Source organism: Helianthus annuus, chromosome 9 (assembly GCF_002127325.2).
Source record: "Helianthus annuus cultivar XRQ/B chromosome 9, HanXRQr2.0-SUNRISE, whole genome shotgun sequence".
Taxonomy (NCBI): domain Eukaryota; kingdom Viridiplantae; phylum Streptophyta; class Magnoliopsida; order Asterales; family Asteraceae; genus Helianthus; species Helianthus annuus.
In genome coordinates this window covers 120406651-120424696 of record NC_035441.2, presented here as the reverse complement: position 1 = coordinate 120424696, position 18046 = coordinate 120406651, and the positions used below count along the sequence as shown (strand labels likewise).

Below are 18046 nucleotides of genomic sequence, written 5' to 3'. Positions count from 1 at the left end.
AAAAATGAAATGAATAAAATGAATTTAAAATTAAAATATTAGATTCAACTAGTTAATATATATTTTTTATTATTATGTGATCCAAGCCAGTTTAGCTGAAGAGGCTCCACTGTATATAGATGCCTTAGACCGCCCGTAGTGGGGCGTTTTTTTTAAAAAATTGCCCGAAAACGCCCGAAAACGCCCAACCCCCCATTACAGGGGGCGTTTACCGGCGTTATTTTTTGAAAATTTGGACGAGGGCGTTTAAATTAAAACGCTGAGAGAGATGGGGGATCATGCTTGTGTCCAATGAGATATTTGCATGTGGACATGGGACTGACATGGGACTCTTTGCTTTTTTGACCAACCACTCATCATCCACTTGTTTTTTTTTTTTTTTTTTTTTTTTTTTTTTTTTTTGTTAATGATTGAATGGGGCATTATGGGGCATTACACCCACTACACCACTTTTGCTATAATGCCACTTTGCTGACTAGGACGCCACGTGTCGTATAATGCCCCATGGTGGGGGCATTATAACCTTCTACCACTACGCATGGTCTTAGACATCTCAGGTAACAGACTACCCTTCTCTCACTCACACTTACACTCATCACACTCTCTCAATTCTGATTACTCATGAGAATATTTAACTTATTCTCTTGTCAGAGTTCAAATGCCGGAGACCTCCTCATGCGTTAAAACTAACAGTTTGTTGTTTTGCAAAACCCTTTAAGCCTTGGAGCCTAGGAGACGTCTATACCATCCCCGTCGGTTATTTGTCGTTTCAAAGTTACCTTATTAAAGGTGCCTACATTTAAGCAAAACATTTTTCCCATATTTGAACCAACATCTTTCACACTAAGTGAGACTTCCATGTCATCTTTTGGTGATCTTGACAGATGACTCCATTGACACTTTTGTATCAGGAGAAAGATATCAAATACAACAAATGAAGAAAAGCTTGATTGTGCCTGCTATAATATTCTTTCAAACATTCACGTTGTAAGTTCATGTGAGTGATAATCCGTACAAGGATTAGGGAGAAACTAATGGTAATTTCTACCCATTAGAGAAAAGTTGTTAAAAGGATATCTGTGTTAAATAGAGAGAAGATGGATGGTCCTAATCGAAGTTAGGAAAAAAAAAATGGAAAGGTGATATCTAACAGGGCCGTCTTCAAGAATCCTTAAAACATTCTGGACTCGCAGCAAATAAAAAAAACAGGGCCCTGTAATATAAACTAAATAATCATATAAAAAAACCATAACACAACAAAATAGTTATTATGAAATTTTAATGGGTTTTAATTATTGGACTTTTTTTATTTACTTGTTTAACAATTTAAATGGATTAGTTAACATTCACCCTTAGCATTATAAATTGTTGTTCTTATACGATGACACCTTTTTATCCTTAAACCTACTAAAAGTATACAAGTTTTCATAAGAAATATTTTGTTAACAAATCAGAAAGTTTTTTTAAGTGATCAAAAAATTAAATTAAGTTATTGGGCAAATAGCACAAAAAACCAACACACTTTCTGTTTTTTTTTCAAAAAAGTCCTTCCACTTTTTTTGTACTTAAAAAACCAATATACTTTCTTTTTTGTTTCATAAAAATCCATCCACTTTTTTTTTTCACATAAACCAACATACTTTATTTTTTGTCTCATAAAATTCCCTTAACTATTTTTTATACATAAAAAACAATATACTTTCTACTCTTGTATCATACAAGTCTGTTAAAATGTTAAACTTCAACAACAAAAAAAATCTCTTAATTATGATCGGATGAAATCAAGAAAACATTATTAGACAAATTATGTTATATTTTTTAATGATTTTAAATTTATACATACCATTTTATATATTTGTTTTTAATGTGCAAAAAAAATGTAAAGACTTTTATAAGAAAAAATAAAAAGTATGTTAGTTTTTTATAACATTTGCCCTTTAAGTTATTAACCTTATAGGTTCTTACAGCTTCTAACTTCTTAAAGCTAACATTTAAAGTAATCAACTTTGAAAGGAGGGTATAATGGTTTAACCGTTATGTCTAAATGTCCCAATCTTGGAAACCATGGTTCTCCCTAGGGATGAGCATGTTCATCCTTAGTTCTCCCACACAATCCATGTATTATGGTTATGGGTTCAAGATATCAGGCATGATGGGTTAACCGTTATGCTTAGCGGTATGGGGAACGTCCCCCTGGTTCGTCTCACCCGGCGCCGACCCAAAACCCATCCCCCCCCCCGGCGGTCCTCGTCGTCTCCGTCGAGTAGGAGACGAAGCACTAGAAGACAAAAATATTTGTCTTTCCCATGCTATTTTACCGTTTAAAAAAATAATAATAATAATTTCCAATTTCAAATACAAACGGCTATATTTATAAAATCTACCAAAATTTATATATATTCACCACTTTTACACCACTTTTCACTCACTACAACCTCATCTCTCTCTCTAATTTTTTAAACCTTCTTCCCTTTTTATAAAACATTATTCTACCATGGATCCCTTCAACCTGAACAACCCGAACGTCCCCAATAACCCGAACACCCCAACAACCTGAACCCCCCAAACAACCCGAATGTATTTTCGGTGCCGGGGTACTATCCCACGATGGAACCGAACCCATTCGGTCAATTTTCCGCAAACGCTTTTGCCGCTTTCCAAAACTCACCGAATGTTTTTGCGAACACGCAACAAAGTCAAGCCATACAACACTTGATGATGCGTAATCCTTTTAATATGCAACCCGTGCAACCCGTTCAACCCGAACAACCATCGCAACCCATTCGAACCGAACCCGACGAAGATGTTGTTGAAATTGTTCCCGAGACCCAACCGCAAACAAACAAAAGAAAAAAAAGGCAAGCACGTTGCGGGTGAGCAAAGCCAACCGTCCAAACCGAAGCCGAAACAATGGACGCAACTCGAGGAAGAAGTCTTAGCGAAGGCTTATATAGGCTCGTCCACACACCCCATTAAAGGTATGTAAATATAACTTGTATTTTTTTTAAGTATATACTTTGTAGTATTAATTTTTTAATTTTTTGTAACATATATTTTTGTCGAATATAGGTAATAATCAAACGGGTGAGGGGTTTTAGAAATCGGTTTTGGCGAAGTTTCTTGAGCTAATGGAACAAGGACCGTATCGAGATGTCGACTCGGTATCTTCTAAGTGACGAAAGATGAGCGGGTTCGTCAACAAGTTTTCGGAAGAATATAATAGAATATATTCAAATGGTCGTCGTAATGGGATGAGCGATGAAGATGTCTTCAAAAAGGCATTGGAAAATTACAAGTCGAACCATAATACCACGTTCGCTTACGTTCGGGCGTGGGAAGTTATGCGAACCGCCCCAAAGTGGACGGCGGTTCCGAACGAGGTGGAGATGGCAAAACGTCAAAGAACCTTGGAGACCGGTAGTTATAGCGCCGACGGCTCGGACGCGAGATGTCACATAAATTTAAACGACGACGCCGAGTTCGATGAAGAAGAGTACGCCGTAAGGGAAGTGGAACGTCCCCCGGGCCGGGACAAATCAAAGAAGGAGGCGGTCTCAAAGAAAGAAAAGCAAAAGGTCGATCCGAAGATGGAGGAGTTTATGACGCAATTTAAAACATACACCGAGGTCACGACCCAAAAGGCGAGGGCGAAGGAACGGGCGATCAAAGAAAAGTCACGCGTGGCGGGAGAAAAGTTATGATTGGCCGATGATAAGGTTCGGCTCAAAGAGTGGGATATATTGACGATGGATGTTGATAGTTATCCCGAACCAAAACGCTTGACTTTAAAAAAATTGCAAGAAGACATCATCAAGAAGCATCAAAGTGGATGATTTTTTTAAGTTTATGTTTTTTTTTTAAGTTATTAGGATTTTCTTTAAGTTTATGTATTTTTTTTAATATTAATGAAAGTATTTTCCTATTTTATTTGTTAAATATTAAAAAAATGGAAGATTTAAAAAAAAAAAATAAACTAGTGGGGTAGGATCATCCTCCCATTTCATTGTTTTTGTGGGATGGACCATCCTCAAGAGGATTATGATGTGACGCTTAGGTGGCGGATTATCCTCCAAGGGAGGATGGTCACCATATCATGTAGCCTTATGCCTAAATGTCACAATCTTGAGGCTAATATGTTTGAACCGTTCATTTAAGAAAAGGTTTGAGGAGAGACTTATTATTTTCTTGAGGCAAATGTGAAACTCAAATATCTGAGGTGGGGTTCATGTGTCCAAGACTCCAACTTTCAAACAATATGGTTTGAGGAGACTTGTTATTTTCATTTGATTGTTCTGCTCCATCCTCTCTCTTATTTGGTATGAGATAATAACGAAGGGTATTTCTTTATGATTTAACATTTAAAAGCACATAACTTATTGGTATTATCTTTTATCCAAATCCACTTATTAGGCTATGAACTCTCATCTTATTAGGTCTTTTGTTTTATCCAACTCATTTTTCATTTCGCAATGATTAACAAGAAAACAAGTAGAGATGTACAAAGATATCACTTTGGATATCCAAACCGGTTCCTAACTATTTGAATGTCTCAAAATTGTGCGTACATAATCTTTGATACAATTTTTTTTACCAGTACAATATTGATACTTTACTAAACGACACATATCAACTGTTCACATAATATTCCTAGTCTAATACTAACACAACCCGATATCACACTTGAAACCAGTTTGACCGAAACCAATCCCAACCCGACCCAAACCTCTCAGTTTATATATCGATTCCTACTTTCATTACTAAAAACGCTTTGGCCTGAACTGATTTGTAAAACCCGGTTCAACCCGACCCAAACCAATTTGTGTAATAGGGTTCAAATATTTTCCTCCATAACCAGTTTCGACTCAAACTGGTTTTCACCAAAGTTAACCAAACTGATTTGCTCTACAACCCAAACCAGTTTCACAAAAAAAACCCCGAAACATACACCTCTATAATAGAGGTGCACAAACCGGTTAATTTCAATAACCAGTTCGGTTAATCGGTTATACCAGTTAATGTGACTTTTTGACTTTATCATGTTTTTTTTTAACTGGTCCGGTTAATTACTTTAACTGATTCGGTTAATTAACCGGCTATTTCAGTTAATAACTGTTTTTTTTTTTTTGCTTTTTTTAAACTTTTCAGTTTTTATTTCGGTTAACCAGCCTACCAGTTAATAACCGATTCCTATACTAAATACTTATAACCGATTAGTAACTGGCGTTTAAAATTAAACATTAACCGGTTAATAACATGTTCCGGTTTCGATTAATAACTGGTTCTGGTTAACTAACCGGTTTTTTTGCCCACATGAGTCTAAAACAACAAACAAGTCTCACTATTTGGGCTCAATTGGGCCAAAGCAAACCATCAATCAAACATCCATGATTCAAACAAGGGTTTTACTTTTACCAATCTTGACTTGGACAACAAACCAAGTCCATGTCTAAAACCCTCCTTCCACAACCTTCTATCACTCTTAACCGACAATGGGTAGCAACCAACCAGCCATTTCCTTCTTAACCAACCTAGCACGCGCCGCCTTAGGCCTCGGCGCGTCCGCCACCTTCCTCAACTCCGCCCTCTACACCGTCGACGGCGGCCAACGCGCCGTCCTCTTCGACCGTTTCCGCGGCGTCATCGACGATACTATCGGTGAAGGTACTCACTTCCTCATCCCATGGCTCCAAAAACCCTACATATTCGACATCCGTACAAGACCACACACTTTCTCTTCAATCTCCGGCACTAAAGATCTTCAAATGGTTAACCTAACTCTTAGGGTTTTATCTCGCCCTGAAGTCAACAAATTGCCCTCCATTTTCAAAACCCTAGGGTTAGAATATGATGAGAAGGTGCTTCCGTCTATTGGAAATGAGGTTTTGAAAGCTGTTGTTGCTCAGTTTAATGCTGATCAATTGTTGACGGAGAGGCCGCATGTGTCTGCTTTGGTTAGGGATAGTTTGATTCGTAGAGCTAAGGATTTTAATATTGTGCTTGATGATGTGGCGATTACGCATTTGTCGTATGGGGCGGAGTTTTCAAAGGCGGTAGAGCAGAAGCAAGTGGCGCAGCAGGAGGCGGAGAGGTCGAAATTTGTTGTGGCGAAGGCGGAGCAGGAGCGGAGAGCCGCGATTATTAGGGCGGAAGGGGAGAGTGAGAGTGCGAAGCTGATTTCGGATGCGACTGCTGCGGCGGGTATGGGGTTGATTGAGCTTAGGAGGATTGAGGCGTCCAGGGAGATTTCGTCGACTTTGGCGAGGAGTGGGAATGTTATGTATTTGCCTGGGGGTGATAGTCAGATGCTTCTTGGGCTTAATCCGTCTCGCTGATTCGGTAACAGATTTGGTAATGTTGGTTCTGTTTTGCTTAATGGTTTATGAGTTGGAACAATTCGAGATATCGTTTTATAACTGTTTGATTAAGTTGTAATTGAACTGTTTTGTTGGCTTTTGATTACACTCTTTCATCATGCCTTGTCCAATGTTTGGGTTCTTTTACTTGATTTATTTGTAAAAGGATTTGAGCATGAGAAAAGGCGGTCACAATAAGGTGTTGTGTGTGAAATTGTTGATAGATTATCTCATTGAACATCACATTATTAGGTTAGTGTTTTGTTGGTGTGATGATAGTTTAGTAAGTGTTTAAAACATGCCTGTAATCTCATTTTTTGTTGTACTATGAGACCACCTTCACGAAGTAGTAGTTCGATGCAATGCCAGCGTTAGCCCCTAAACTTGTCGACTATGATTGATGATCCATTATGCATCTGTCGGTAGAAGCTACTTGATTAACCGAGAATAAAATTCCCAAATGTAAAATTCAGATCTGAAAGCGATGATAGTAAGAATGCTGATGATTTGTTATCCAGTTTCAAATGATGGCCTTGTACCAATGGAGGAGATTTTCAATGCATCGATCAAACAGAGAATCCATTAAAGAGCATCAATATCATTGAAACAATCGCGAATTCAGCAATTGGCAATGGATTACAGACCAACCATTCATTCATCATCAACAATGTTTTTTTAATAAACAGGAATGACTGAGTTTAAAACCACTTCTGGAACAAAAACGCGCAAAGTTGAATAATCTTATTCTAAACTTATTGGAATAGCGAAGCATGAGTCCATTCTGCTGTTGATGCATAATCTCTAACTTTGACATCATGAAGTAGTATCTAACTTATGCCATCAGCACCGCTACATAAAAAAAGTCAGCGAAATTTGGTGGTTTTTTGTTATAGTTTTACTAAGTTTGTTACCTTATGCAAATAGCCAGTTTCAGTTATATTTATGATCACCAGGTTCTGCACCAACCCCTTTCCCAAAGTAATGATCGATAGGTAGATATGTGACTTATTAAACCTTTATCCTATGTGTGCTCAATGCTTTAGATCATCATATGAATTCAGATGTTTCATCACCTAGTGACAGGGTCGGAAACGAACTATACGTTCAATTAACAATTCATGAACCATTAGGCGGGAAGTTTGTTTGTGTTCGTTCATTTTCATGAATCATTAGGCGGGAAGTTCGTTTGTGTTTGTTCAATAAATGAACGAACACGAATAAGAAATTTCGGTCATTTAGTTAAAGGAACGGACATGAACAAAGGCCGTGCTCGTTTGTGTTCAATAGTTCATTAGGGTTTTTAATTTTTATATTTTTTAAATACTTTAAAATTCCCACTAGTGTTCGTTTGTGTTCAATAGTTCGTTATGGTTTTTAATATTTATATTTTATTTAAATACTTCAAAATCCCCATTAATAAAATATTTAATTGTATTGTATGTTAAACACCTTTTAACAATTTAGGGCTCACAACCTTTGCAAATTTCTCGTCACCTACATTGGCGATGTCATCTTCTCGAGGACCACCAGCTTCGTCTTCTGGCCACTTATATGTTCGTTTGTGTTTATGAACGCTTGTTTGTGTTGTGTTCATGAGCGTTCGTTTGTGTTCATGAACGTTAGTTTGTATTCAGTTGTGTTTGTTTGTGTTCGTCACTTAAAATTAACGAGCTAACACAAATTAACACGAACACATTCATTTCCATTTCCTAACACGAACCTGGTCTCTAAATAATAATGAAAGCAATGAGAATTTCTTTCCACCTTAAACTCTGCTATTCTATCTCAAAAATAAAATAAAAACTCTCTGCTTATCTCAAAACCTATCCGCCTTAAAATAAACAACTTTCAACAAATACAGAACTCTCTCGTAATGTACCGGAGACCTCCAAGCAACCACCAGCAACCCTTGATAAAGACTAAAGTAAATTCCGAAAACCATTTTCTTTTTATCGTTTTAAATAATACTAATGGTAATTAATAGTGAAAGTAATGATGATAGTTCATAAACTTGTACTAAAATATAATTAATATCTTTTCATCTTTTGTCACTAAACTGATAAACTAAGATTTAGAATGATGTATTCGATTAATAGCAATACTTTTCCTTTAAGGGTTTTGGTAGTTCAACCTCTTCCAGCTTGACTATTTATCAAAAAGTCAACATGCTAGCTAGCTCTTAGTTTGATCAACTACACCCACCAACCAAAACCATGCATCAAAGACTACTTATATCCCCCCAGTATTACATGTAAATCATCCAAACCATTCAAAGAAACATCTAAGACAAAGGAAACACAAAGATCAAAATGAAGATGTTGAACTGCATGCATGCAATGATACTGATGATAACAATGTCAGGGGCATTTTGGGCAAATGCACAGGTACAAGGGAACAATGGTGGTGGATCAACATGTGTCAATCAGCTTGTTCCATGCCTTAGTTACCTAAACAACCAGCAACAGGGTCGGGATCCACCGGACAGCTGTTGTGATCCTCTAAAATCGGTGATTAAGTCTAACCCAGAGTGCTTATGCAGTATGATAAGTAATCAAGGTACTAAAAATGCTGAGAGGGCTGGTATCAATGTCACTCAGGCCCAAGAGTTACCAGCCAGATGTGGTCAACGGGTCAACCCTATCTCGTGTGTGACCACCACATCTAAGAATACTCCAGGTTCAAGTGACTCGCAACAAATGAGATGTTTTAATATCTACTTATTCATGCTGGTTGCAGCTCTATACTGTTGGTTCATGTGAGTTCATGAATCATCATCTTTTCTTGCAAGTTTTCTTCTTTGTTGTATCTTGATTTTTATTGTTATTATTAATATTAATATTAATTATTAATGAAACACCGTTTTGTGCTATCTATGTACCTTCTTTTTGTGTACATGTTTTGGTTTGGGTTGTTTGGTTGGGTCACATATATAATGATAACTTGTCGTTGTAAACAATAAGGTTTTTCAGGTAATTATGACTGGGAAAAGGTAATACATCATTCCAATCTTATGATCCTGTAAAAAAAAACATTATTCGTGAGAAGTGTGAAAAAGCATAAAAATTAATATGTAGACATTATGTTTTGGAATTGGGCATAATGTTTTGTGTTGTTTTGGCAAGAAAACATCAAACATAACAATTTAAGACACAATGAAGTGAATTCTAGGCTTAAAACTTAAAATACTATGTCAAGAACGTTAAGTAGTGTTTTTAAGTGTTAAGTAGTGTGTTTTAAATTTCACGCCCATAATACGTTGCATTGTGTTTTAAATTGTTATGTTTGGTGTTTTTCTTGCCAAAACAACCCAAAACATCATGCCTAAGTTCAAAACATGATGCCTACATATCAATTTCTATGCATTCTCACACTTCTTATAAGAAATGTCCTTTTTACAGGAACCTCAGCCGTTCCATGTATTAACAATGTATAGGAACGGCAATGGGCCGGTTTTGGGCCGGGTATTGGTAATCCTAGGCCCGTACCCCCGGTTGTAATTCTTTTTCCCATACCCGGCCCGTTACCCGTTGGATATTTGCCGGGTAATTACCCGTCGGGTATCAGGCATACCCGCGGGTATCAACCGTTAATTTCTTAAAAATACCCGTTGAGACAAATGTGCAATTTTACTTTGATGTTTATATAATTTACAATTTTAATAACTATAACAAATGAAGATATGATTAATAACTTAGATATTATATTCAGACCACATATACCAAACTAATTAAAACGATTATTTAATTAATTAATTGTATCAAGACCACCTAATTGCATAAACATCCACGTAATAAAGGGTGCTAGCTTTCATATCCAATATAAATGCTCAAAAATAAGTTATTTGTTTACTGAGCAACTTTCAAATACATATCCACGTACGAAGTACTTCTTAAGGATCTGGTGGTGGCCCACGGAGTGGTGGCCTGGAGAGAGCCATTCGTGAACAACAAGGTTAGAGTGGTGGCCGGGAAAGAGCCAACCATGACCAATGAGGACGTTGACCCTTAAGAAGGTTCGATTGTTATGGACTGAAGCCATTGCAAGATATGAGATTTGTCCCATATCGGTTGTATGAGCAACCAATGTTAGGTTTATATACCAAATGAGCTCTCTCACTCACTAGACTAGTCTTCTAGGTTGAGTTCTCTTGGGTGATATGTAACATACTACTAGAAAATACATTCCTTTTGACACGCGCATATTTTATGACATTCAAAAGCGTATGTCAAGAAAAAATGTCATGATTTACAAAATTTAATAAATCTATGACATTCTTTTTTGTGTGTCATGTTTTTAGCGTCATAAAAAAACAAAATTTATCTTGACACGGAAACAATGACACACGCCCATTTTATAACATTCGAAAGTGCCTGTCAAGAAAAAAATGCCATGACTTTTGTAAGACCCGTTTTAATTTAACACAAATATAACATTAAGATACACATTTTATATTAAAATGCGACTTTACAAAAACTTTGTCGTGCCAACATTCCTACGTTTTTAAAACATTAAAAATATAGTACCAAGTGTTTACATAGTTCACTTATAACAAAAACAAAATAAGATCAACGCGAAAGCTTTATTCGGACATGTGTTCGGTTCTTGTTCATTGCTTGATCTTCATCCAGAGGCTTACTATGTTCACCTATAATAAAAACCGACATAAAAGTTAGTTTTGATAGCTTAATAACAAGTTTAAACAAGTTCCATCATTAATTCAACAACAAATAAAAATTTTTGGCTGTTTTTATGTCTCTCGCGTGCTGCGAGAGACTCAACAGAATTTGTCGCGAGTCGCAACGTACCTCGCGTGGCGCGCCCGGACCATCATACTCCCTCGCGTGGCGTGAGGGTTATCTTTTTCCAGCAGGTCCGTTTATGGGACCTGCATTCTGCCCAGCTATGGTTTTAATCAAAAATCCCAACTTCAAAGTGGCATAACTTTTGATCTACTTATCCAAATTGCGTGATTCTTTTTCCTATGCGACCGTAATTAAATTACGAATCCGTATATCATCTTTGTTCGCATCGAAATCTGATTTATAAGCTAATGTCTTATAAATCCCTTCTACGATTATGCGACCCGTTTAGTTTTAAGTTACACTACATGTTTGTTATCAATGATTGTTTCTAAACATTTTTACCCAGTCCCGGGCTTATCAAACATTAGCATTTCGCTCCCATCACATGGTTTGCGCACGCAATAGCGTCATGCTTGTTGTAAATGATTAAAGCATGCACATTTAAGCAAAATCGACAAAATCATGTTTCTAAGTTTTTGACCCAAATCCAAGGGTACATTAAATCAAGTTTGGCGTGTCCGTTTCTCGGCATACGCACTCATTATATCAATTCATCGTGTGACATTCAAGTCACTTCAAACACTATCGCTTTAAACATCAATTGACCCATTTGGTTGTCGAGTGAAAGCCATCACTTCAATGACATACCATACATGTTCTAACCATTATTTTGACCCGTTTGGTTGTCGAGTGAGCTTCGTCACTTCAATGACGTACCAAACTCATATATTACACTACAACATCATTAACATAACTACGAACAATGTTTATGCATAATGTAACGAAACTACAAGTTACGTACCTTTAAAGCTTCTCCTTCAAGCGCGCGTCCGCTCCGACTTGTCTGCTTGAAGATTCAATCCCCTTGCCTATAGAGTTCAACCAACGACATGTTTAGAACTCATATCATTTTATATTTCGCATAATTCGCCATATTATTCAAATATGCGTTTTACTCGAAATTTTAACATATTAGCTTTCGTTTAGGCATTTTAACAAACACCTTGTGGGCATAATTTTCATACATCTACAATCAAGTTCATGACTAGTTATTTAGCCAAGATTAAACATCATTCACAAGTTCATATGTCTAGCATGCATAACAACACCTAGACTTACTTCATGGGAATAAAATAACACCAAATTAATGATCATAATTCTAGTGTTCTTCATCATCCTACAATACCCATTTAGCACCTAAGTGGGTGATTATCAATTTCATAATTATCATCACAAATTCATCAAACTATTGACTAGGGTTTGCTCCTAGACATGAATTCATCATGATTTCACTCAAACATTAATCATTCAAGCAAAATTTTCGATTTCAAGTTTTCATCAAGAATTCAAGATGCAATCAAAAGATAATTTCGACATACCTTGTGATCCCTTCACTTGGGTGATCACTAAATTCAGCTTGGTTTAAGTTAAATGTTTGATCTTTGCCTTGAAATTGACTGATTTGTGTGAATTAGGGCTAGCTTGAAGGAGCCCTTTTTGTCACACCCCAACCGATGGCGGAATCATCGGGCATGGCACTGAGCGAAACAGATTGTCCAGAAGTTTCCATATCAATTATTATCACTATTCAGTTTAAATAACATGTCCCATATCGTGTCCCAAATAACAAACAAATTATTACAGATAACAACTAGTCAAATATTCTGTTCCGACAACTCAGATTTAAATAAGACAAATAAATATTGTTCAAATGCTCCTAAAGACCCACCCTGACAAGATCTACAGACAACTAATAGTTGCTCTTTCCTGACAGACAACTATTTGTTGGGGGCCTCTAGAGCTTTATTCTAGTCTCGCTTTCCTAGCAAGCAAACATCTTAAACACCTGTCACATACATTAAGATAAAGTCAATACATATAATGTAAAGGTGAGCATACAAGTTTGATAATAGCATATAGAGTTCGAATAGTTTACGCATAACCAGCACGTACACAGAGGAAAACGAAGCATGTTAATTATCGACATGGATCTATCGATACCAATGATTGCGGGTTGACCGTCCGAGACGGTTCGCAATACATGATTACCACCGTAATCCATGCAAGTAATTGTCCTTAACAACCCCCGTGTGAACGGGTGCTGAGTCCAAACTATAGTACTACGTCGTTAAGGCAGGTAGACATCATTCCCCGTGTAAACACAATCAACAAGCATTCATTTAGTCACGTAATACATGCATATTGGTTAGCGTTCAAGTAATTGAGTAGTGTGTTCGATAGTGATTTTGATAAGTAACGTATGTAACACCCAAAAGTGCTAAAAGCAAAAAGGGATCGAGTATACTCACAGCGTTTGATTTGGTGGATTGAAGGGAGCGCTTGAGAGTGGGGTTAGCCTGAACAGTTCGATAGCACAACGATGAAGAACACGTAGAATGGAAACAAGTGTAAGTGGGTCGAACAGCCTGGTCGATCGAACAGTTGGTTCGATCGAGTGGGTTGTTCGTTCGGCTAGACAATCCGTTCGGACAGTGCGTTCGATCGACCGGTAGGCTCGATCGGCTGGACTATTCGAGTGGATTGTTTCTTCCTTTGAGTAAAATGTGTTTGTGTGTGAGGATTTGAACTTTTGAAGTTTTCGTTGTAGTATTTGAGAACACTGAAATGTTCTTACCTTTCAGGTCGATCGATCGAACGGTCCGTTCGATCGGTTGTCATAACCGATCGGTTAGGAACTTCGGTAGTAGTTCTCATCAGGATGTCACTCAATCGAACAGCCTACTCGATCGAATAGCATGCTCGATCGGGTGGCATTCCTATACGACAACGAATTGAAAATCGACTAAGTGTTGAAGCATAGTATCTCATGATCCGAGGAGTAATGTTGACGAACAGCTGTTCGATCGAACAGTACCTCGTTCAATACTATACTTCATGAAATTGTTAAGTGTGGGGCCATATGCTAGCCGATCGGCTGGCCTGGTCGATCGGCTGGCATGTCCGATCGGTTGGGCTGTTTGTTCGAACAGCCTAACCGTTCCGCCAGCATTCTGACCTGGTCGGCCTGTTCGTCTAACACTTGGCTGTTCTGATTATCTGGCGTTATATTGAGGTAGTTTGACAATGAGTTGAACCAGGGGACCTTCGTCGTTACTTGTCTCTCCTGCTCGGACAGGAATCACCCAGTCCGGCCGGTGAACGATTCGGGATGGCAGTTTGACGTTTAACCCGTAGTCAGTGAACCTCGTAGATAGAACCCGAATCTTGAACCACTCATCCACTAGAATGTTTTGGTGAGTTGACTCAAGCTCCGTTTCTACCGGTTTGAATGCATTGAGTGTAGAAGAGTTGAAAGAAAGTTGGAATTCCTTCTTTCAATCCTTCACATCATGTAAATGTTTAGATCTTTGATAGATCTTAGCTTGTTTATGTGGAAATCGGTTAGATCCGAGCTATTCATGGTGGATTGAAGCCAAAACATGATGTTCTTGAAGAACACCATGATGACATCATCCAAGAATGCTTAGATCTTGGTGATTTCACGGTTAGAAATCAAGATTCAAAAGATAGAAAGGTGTAGGAGCATGTTTTGATCAAGAAAGTACAAGATTTAGGACGAAAACTTACCAGAATCGGAAGAAATCTGAGAAAGGAAGAGGAGCACGAGCTGGTCGGTCAGAGCTTTCCAAAAGTGGTAAAGAGTGACAATGACAGCCCTATTTATAGGCTCCAAAAGAGGAAAGGGCTGGCCGATCGGCCAGGCTTCCCCGATCGGACAGCCTGCTCGATCGAACAGTCTGTTCGATCAGCGGGGCTGTTCGATCGGCTGACAGCCTGATTGATTAACAGCCTGGTTCGAGGGTTCGGTGCGACGATTTTCGATATTTCGATTTCGATTGAAGATGATACGAGTACGATAGAGTTTTCTATTCACATTACTTTCAGTCCCAACTACTATATCTAACATACAATCATCTATATTTCATCCTATCCTTACGTTACCTTTCGTCATAATTCGATTTTGGTTGCATTCGATTTGAGCTTCGAGTTTCGATTGATCACCACACAAAACATAAAGTAAACACGCACATGTAACACATAAGGCACACACACACGTATAGCAACAACCAAAGTTCGTGTAATTCGAGATTCGAGTTCGATGATAGTTAGATCGGTTTGATTACTGATTAGTTAACTTTATCGCATTGTTACTTCCTACTATTCACAGTCGTAAGCCGGTTCGCGTCGATTACACATTCGATTACTTCGATTCTTCCTTGATTACAACACTTACTCCACATAATACAAATAAAACATAAAATAGACTAGTTATAGTCAAAGAAAGTCAAAGTTGACTTGGACTTTGACTTTGACTTTGACATTCGAAAACACGGGGTGTTACACTTTTTGCTCCTTTGATTCTCACGACCAGAACACACACTAGAGTTTCTGTTTTGGTGTTTTGTTTAAATAAAGTAAAAACCATTATTGCTTTTGTTATTATACATATATCTAGGGCAAATTAGTAATTTGATAGTAAAATTTTTAAACAATTAAAAGCATGACACGCGTAAATGAATCTCATACGTATATGTCATAAATGTTTGTCATGAATGTGTGTCATTAAAAAGTGTCATAAAATGAGTGTCATGAATGTGTGTCATAAAATGAGTGTCATGAATGCGTGTGATAAATGCTTGTCATGAACGTATGTCATTAAATGTGTGTCATAAAAACATGACACACAAATGCATGTCATGTTAATTTTATGACTTCTCAATCAACAACACACTTTTGCGTGTCATAATTACTGTTTTATGACGCACAATGTGTGTTAAGAAATGTGTATTTTCTAGTAGGATTAACCCTTTTGACTTTACACGGATTCACTCATGTTGGTGTTGCAAGTATTTTCACAAGCACAATGTTCTAGCGTACACGACATGCGCGATACTTATGCAGAAACAGAGAGCAACTTCGTGCAAAACTCCAATCTACAACGAAGGCCGATCCAAACCCGTTTGGGCGCACGTAACATGAATACGGAATGGGAGGAAGAAGAAGACGACCCAACTTACAAGGAGGAATCCACAGTGTTCAGCAGACTCCATCCGGAGCACGAAGCATACAAACCAACCAAGCGCGCGGGGTACAACCCCAAAGCAGAGCATGATTACACCTTGAGCTATCGTCCTGAGGACATGGCAGAAAATTCAAAATTTATCCGAGAAATTGCATGCGCGGCCATCGACAAAACGAAATTACCACACAACGTGGGTAAATACAACGGGTTGACAGACCCAGATGATCACCTCCAGGTGTTTAAGGGCGCAGGGGCAACAGACGGATGGAACTTACCAACATGGTGCCACCTGTTTGCTCAGACATTCGTCGGCGCGGCGCGCATTTGGTTCGATAACTTACCAGCAGGCAAAATCAAATCATGGGTCGACTTCCGAGAGAAGTTCCTAGCACATTTCTCTCAGCAGAGAAGACAAGCCAGAGACCCGGTGACTGTTTAAACATATGGAGAAAAGACTACGAGAGCGTAGAGGATTTCATCACAAGATACAACAAAGAATGTTTAGAGATCGGCGACATACCAGAAAAGATGATGCGTGCACACTTCATGAGGGCGGTCAAGTGTGACGACTTGGTTAAAAGAATCAAAGGGCGAGACGGAGGACCCAAAGATTGGGAAACCTTCATAGAAGCAGCCAAAACCATTGCACAGACAGACAGGCAGTTGACCGGTGACGACCACCGTCAGCGCGCGCACAACCATAACGATCGACACAACAGAAGGGGCAGAAATCAACCCTGGAAGGCTTCTGGGCACAGAGAAAGAAGCCCCCCACGGGACGATGCACGCCATACGATCAACCAGATAGCCCATCGAAAGGAAGTGAAACGCGAAAACAGAGAAAAGCAGTGAACTCCACTGACCAAAACACCTTCTGAAGTCTTGGCCACAGAACCATCAGTTCAAACCACCCTTGCAAATGCGCAACAAGAGAGGCCAAGACCCAAATCTATTCTGTGAATTCCACAAAGATACGAGCCACTTAACCGACGACTGTTTCAGTCTAAAGCAAGAAATCGAGAGAGCCCTGCGAGATGGAAAGCTCACTCATTTGGTCAAAGGCGGAAAACGCGACTACCGCCAAATACAAAGAAGAGATGAGGGACCAGATAACAAAAAGCTCAGAAAGCTAGAAACCCACATGGTGCAGGGAGGTCCACGAAGACCAAGGAAAAACTACAACAAGCGCGCGCAAGATGATTCATGGCGCGAAAGGCAAGTTATTTTTCCAGTTGTTAGAGGGGGTCCAAGAGAAAAGCGACCAATAATCATTCCGGGTGTGGTTGGCCACTACCAGACAGATTACATCTTCATTGATCCCGGGAGCACCGCGGATATTATATATGAACAGTGCTTCAATCAATTTGATCAAGAGGACAAGGCGCGCCTAGAGCCAGTCGATTATCCACTAACTGGTTTCTGCAACGAAGCCGTCTTTCCCCTAGGACAAATATCATTCCCGGTGTTGCTTTCAGACAGGAGAAATTCAAGAACTGAAGAAGTCACATTCATGGTATTGCCGGCGCACTCAAGACATGACATCCTCCTGGGAAGAGAATCCCAAGGAGACTTCAGTATGATCTGCTCTGCACCACATTCCGCTGTTGGATTCCCCACCGAAACAGGCATTGCGCTGATATATGCAAGTAAGGAAGTTTTAGCAACAGACGAAATCAGACCAGCCAAAGCAAGCAAGCCAGCACCGCGCATAGAGGCAGAAAAATGGGTATTGAACAGCGCATACCCAGAACAAACAGTCACTCTGGGGCCCGCCATGTCCGACCTGACGCGCGCGGCGCTTAAAAAATTACTACACGAAAACATGGATGTGTTCGCCTGGACACCGG

The 18046-nt window shown here is 38.8% G+C and overlaps 2 protein-coding genes and 1 long non-coding RNA gene across 3 annotated transcripts; 2 read left to right on the top strand and 1 right to left on the bottom strand.

The window, feature by feature from the left end:
• Positions 1-5404: 5404 nt before the first annotated feature.
• LOC110878381 (prohibitin-3, mitochondrial) lies at positions 5405-6591 on the top strand. The gene has a single exon (XM_022126676.2). It carries the CDS (start codon positions 5490-5492, stop codon positions 6330-6332), a length of 843 nt encoding a protein of 280 aa, XP_021982368.1. The 5' UTR covers positions 5405-5489; the 3' UTR covers positions 6333-6591.
• Positions 6592-8614: 2023 nt separating this feature from the next.
• On the top strand, positions 8615-9226 carry LOC110874594 (lipid transfer-like protein VAS). Its single transcript, XM_022123150.2, has one exon. The coding sequence runs from the start codon at positions 8663-8665 to the stop codon at positions 9110-9112; it is 450 nt and encodes a 149-aa protein (XP_021978842.1). The 5' UTR covers positions 8615-8662; the 3' UTR covers positions 9113-9226.
• A 1575-nt stretch (positions 9227-10801) lies between these two features.
• On the bottom strand, positions 10802-12655 carry LOC110874595. Its single transcript, XR_002556073.2, has 3 exons — positions 12535-12655; positions 11958-12024; positions 10802-10998 (listed from the first exon to the last, which is right to left on the bottom strand). It is a non-coding gene; the product is annotated as an uncharacterized LOC110874595 (long non-coding RNA).
• Positions 12656-18046: the final 5391 nt, after the last annotated feature.

Coding starts and splice junctions, on each gene's coding strand:
- LOC110878381 (XM_022126676.2), top strand. CDS start 5,490: ATGGGTAGCAACCAACCAGCCATTTCCTTCTTAACCAACCTAGCACGC.
- LOC110874594 (XM_022123150.2), top strand. CDS start 8,663: ATGAAGATGTTGAACTGCATGCATGCAATGATACTGATGATAACAATG.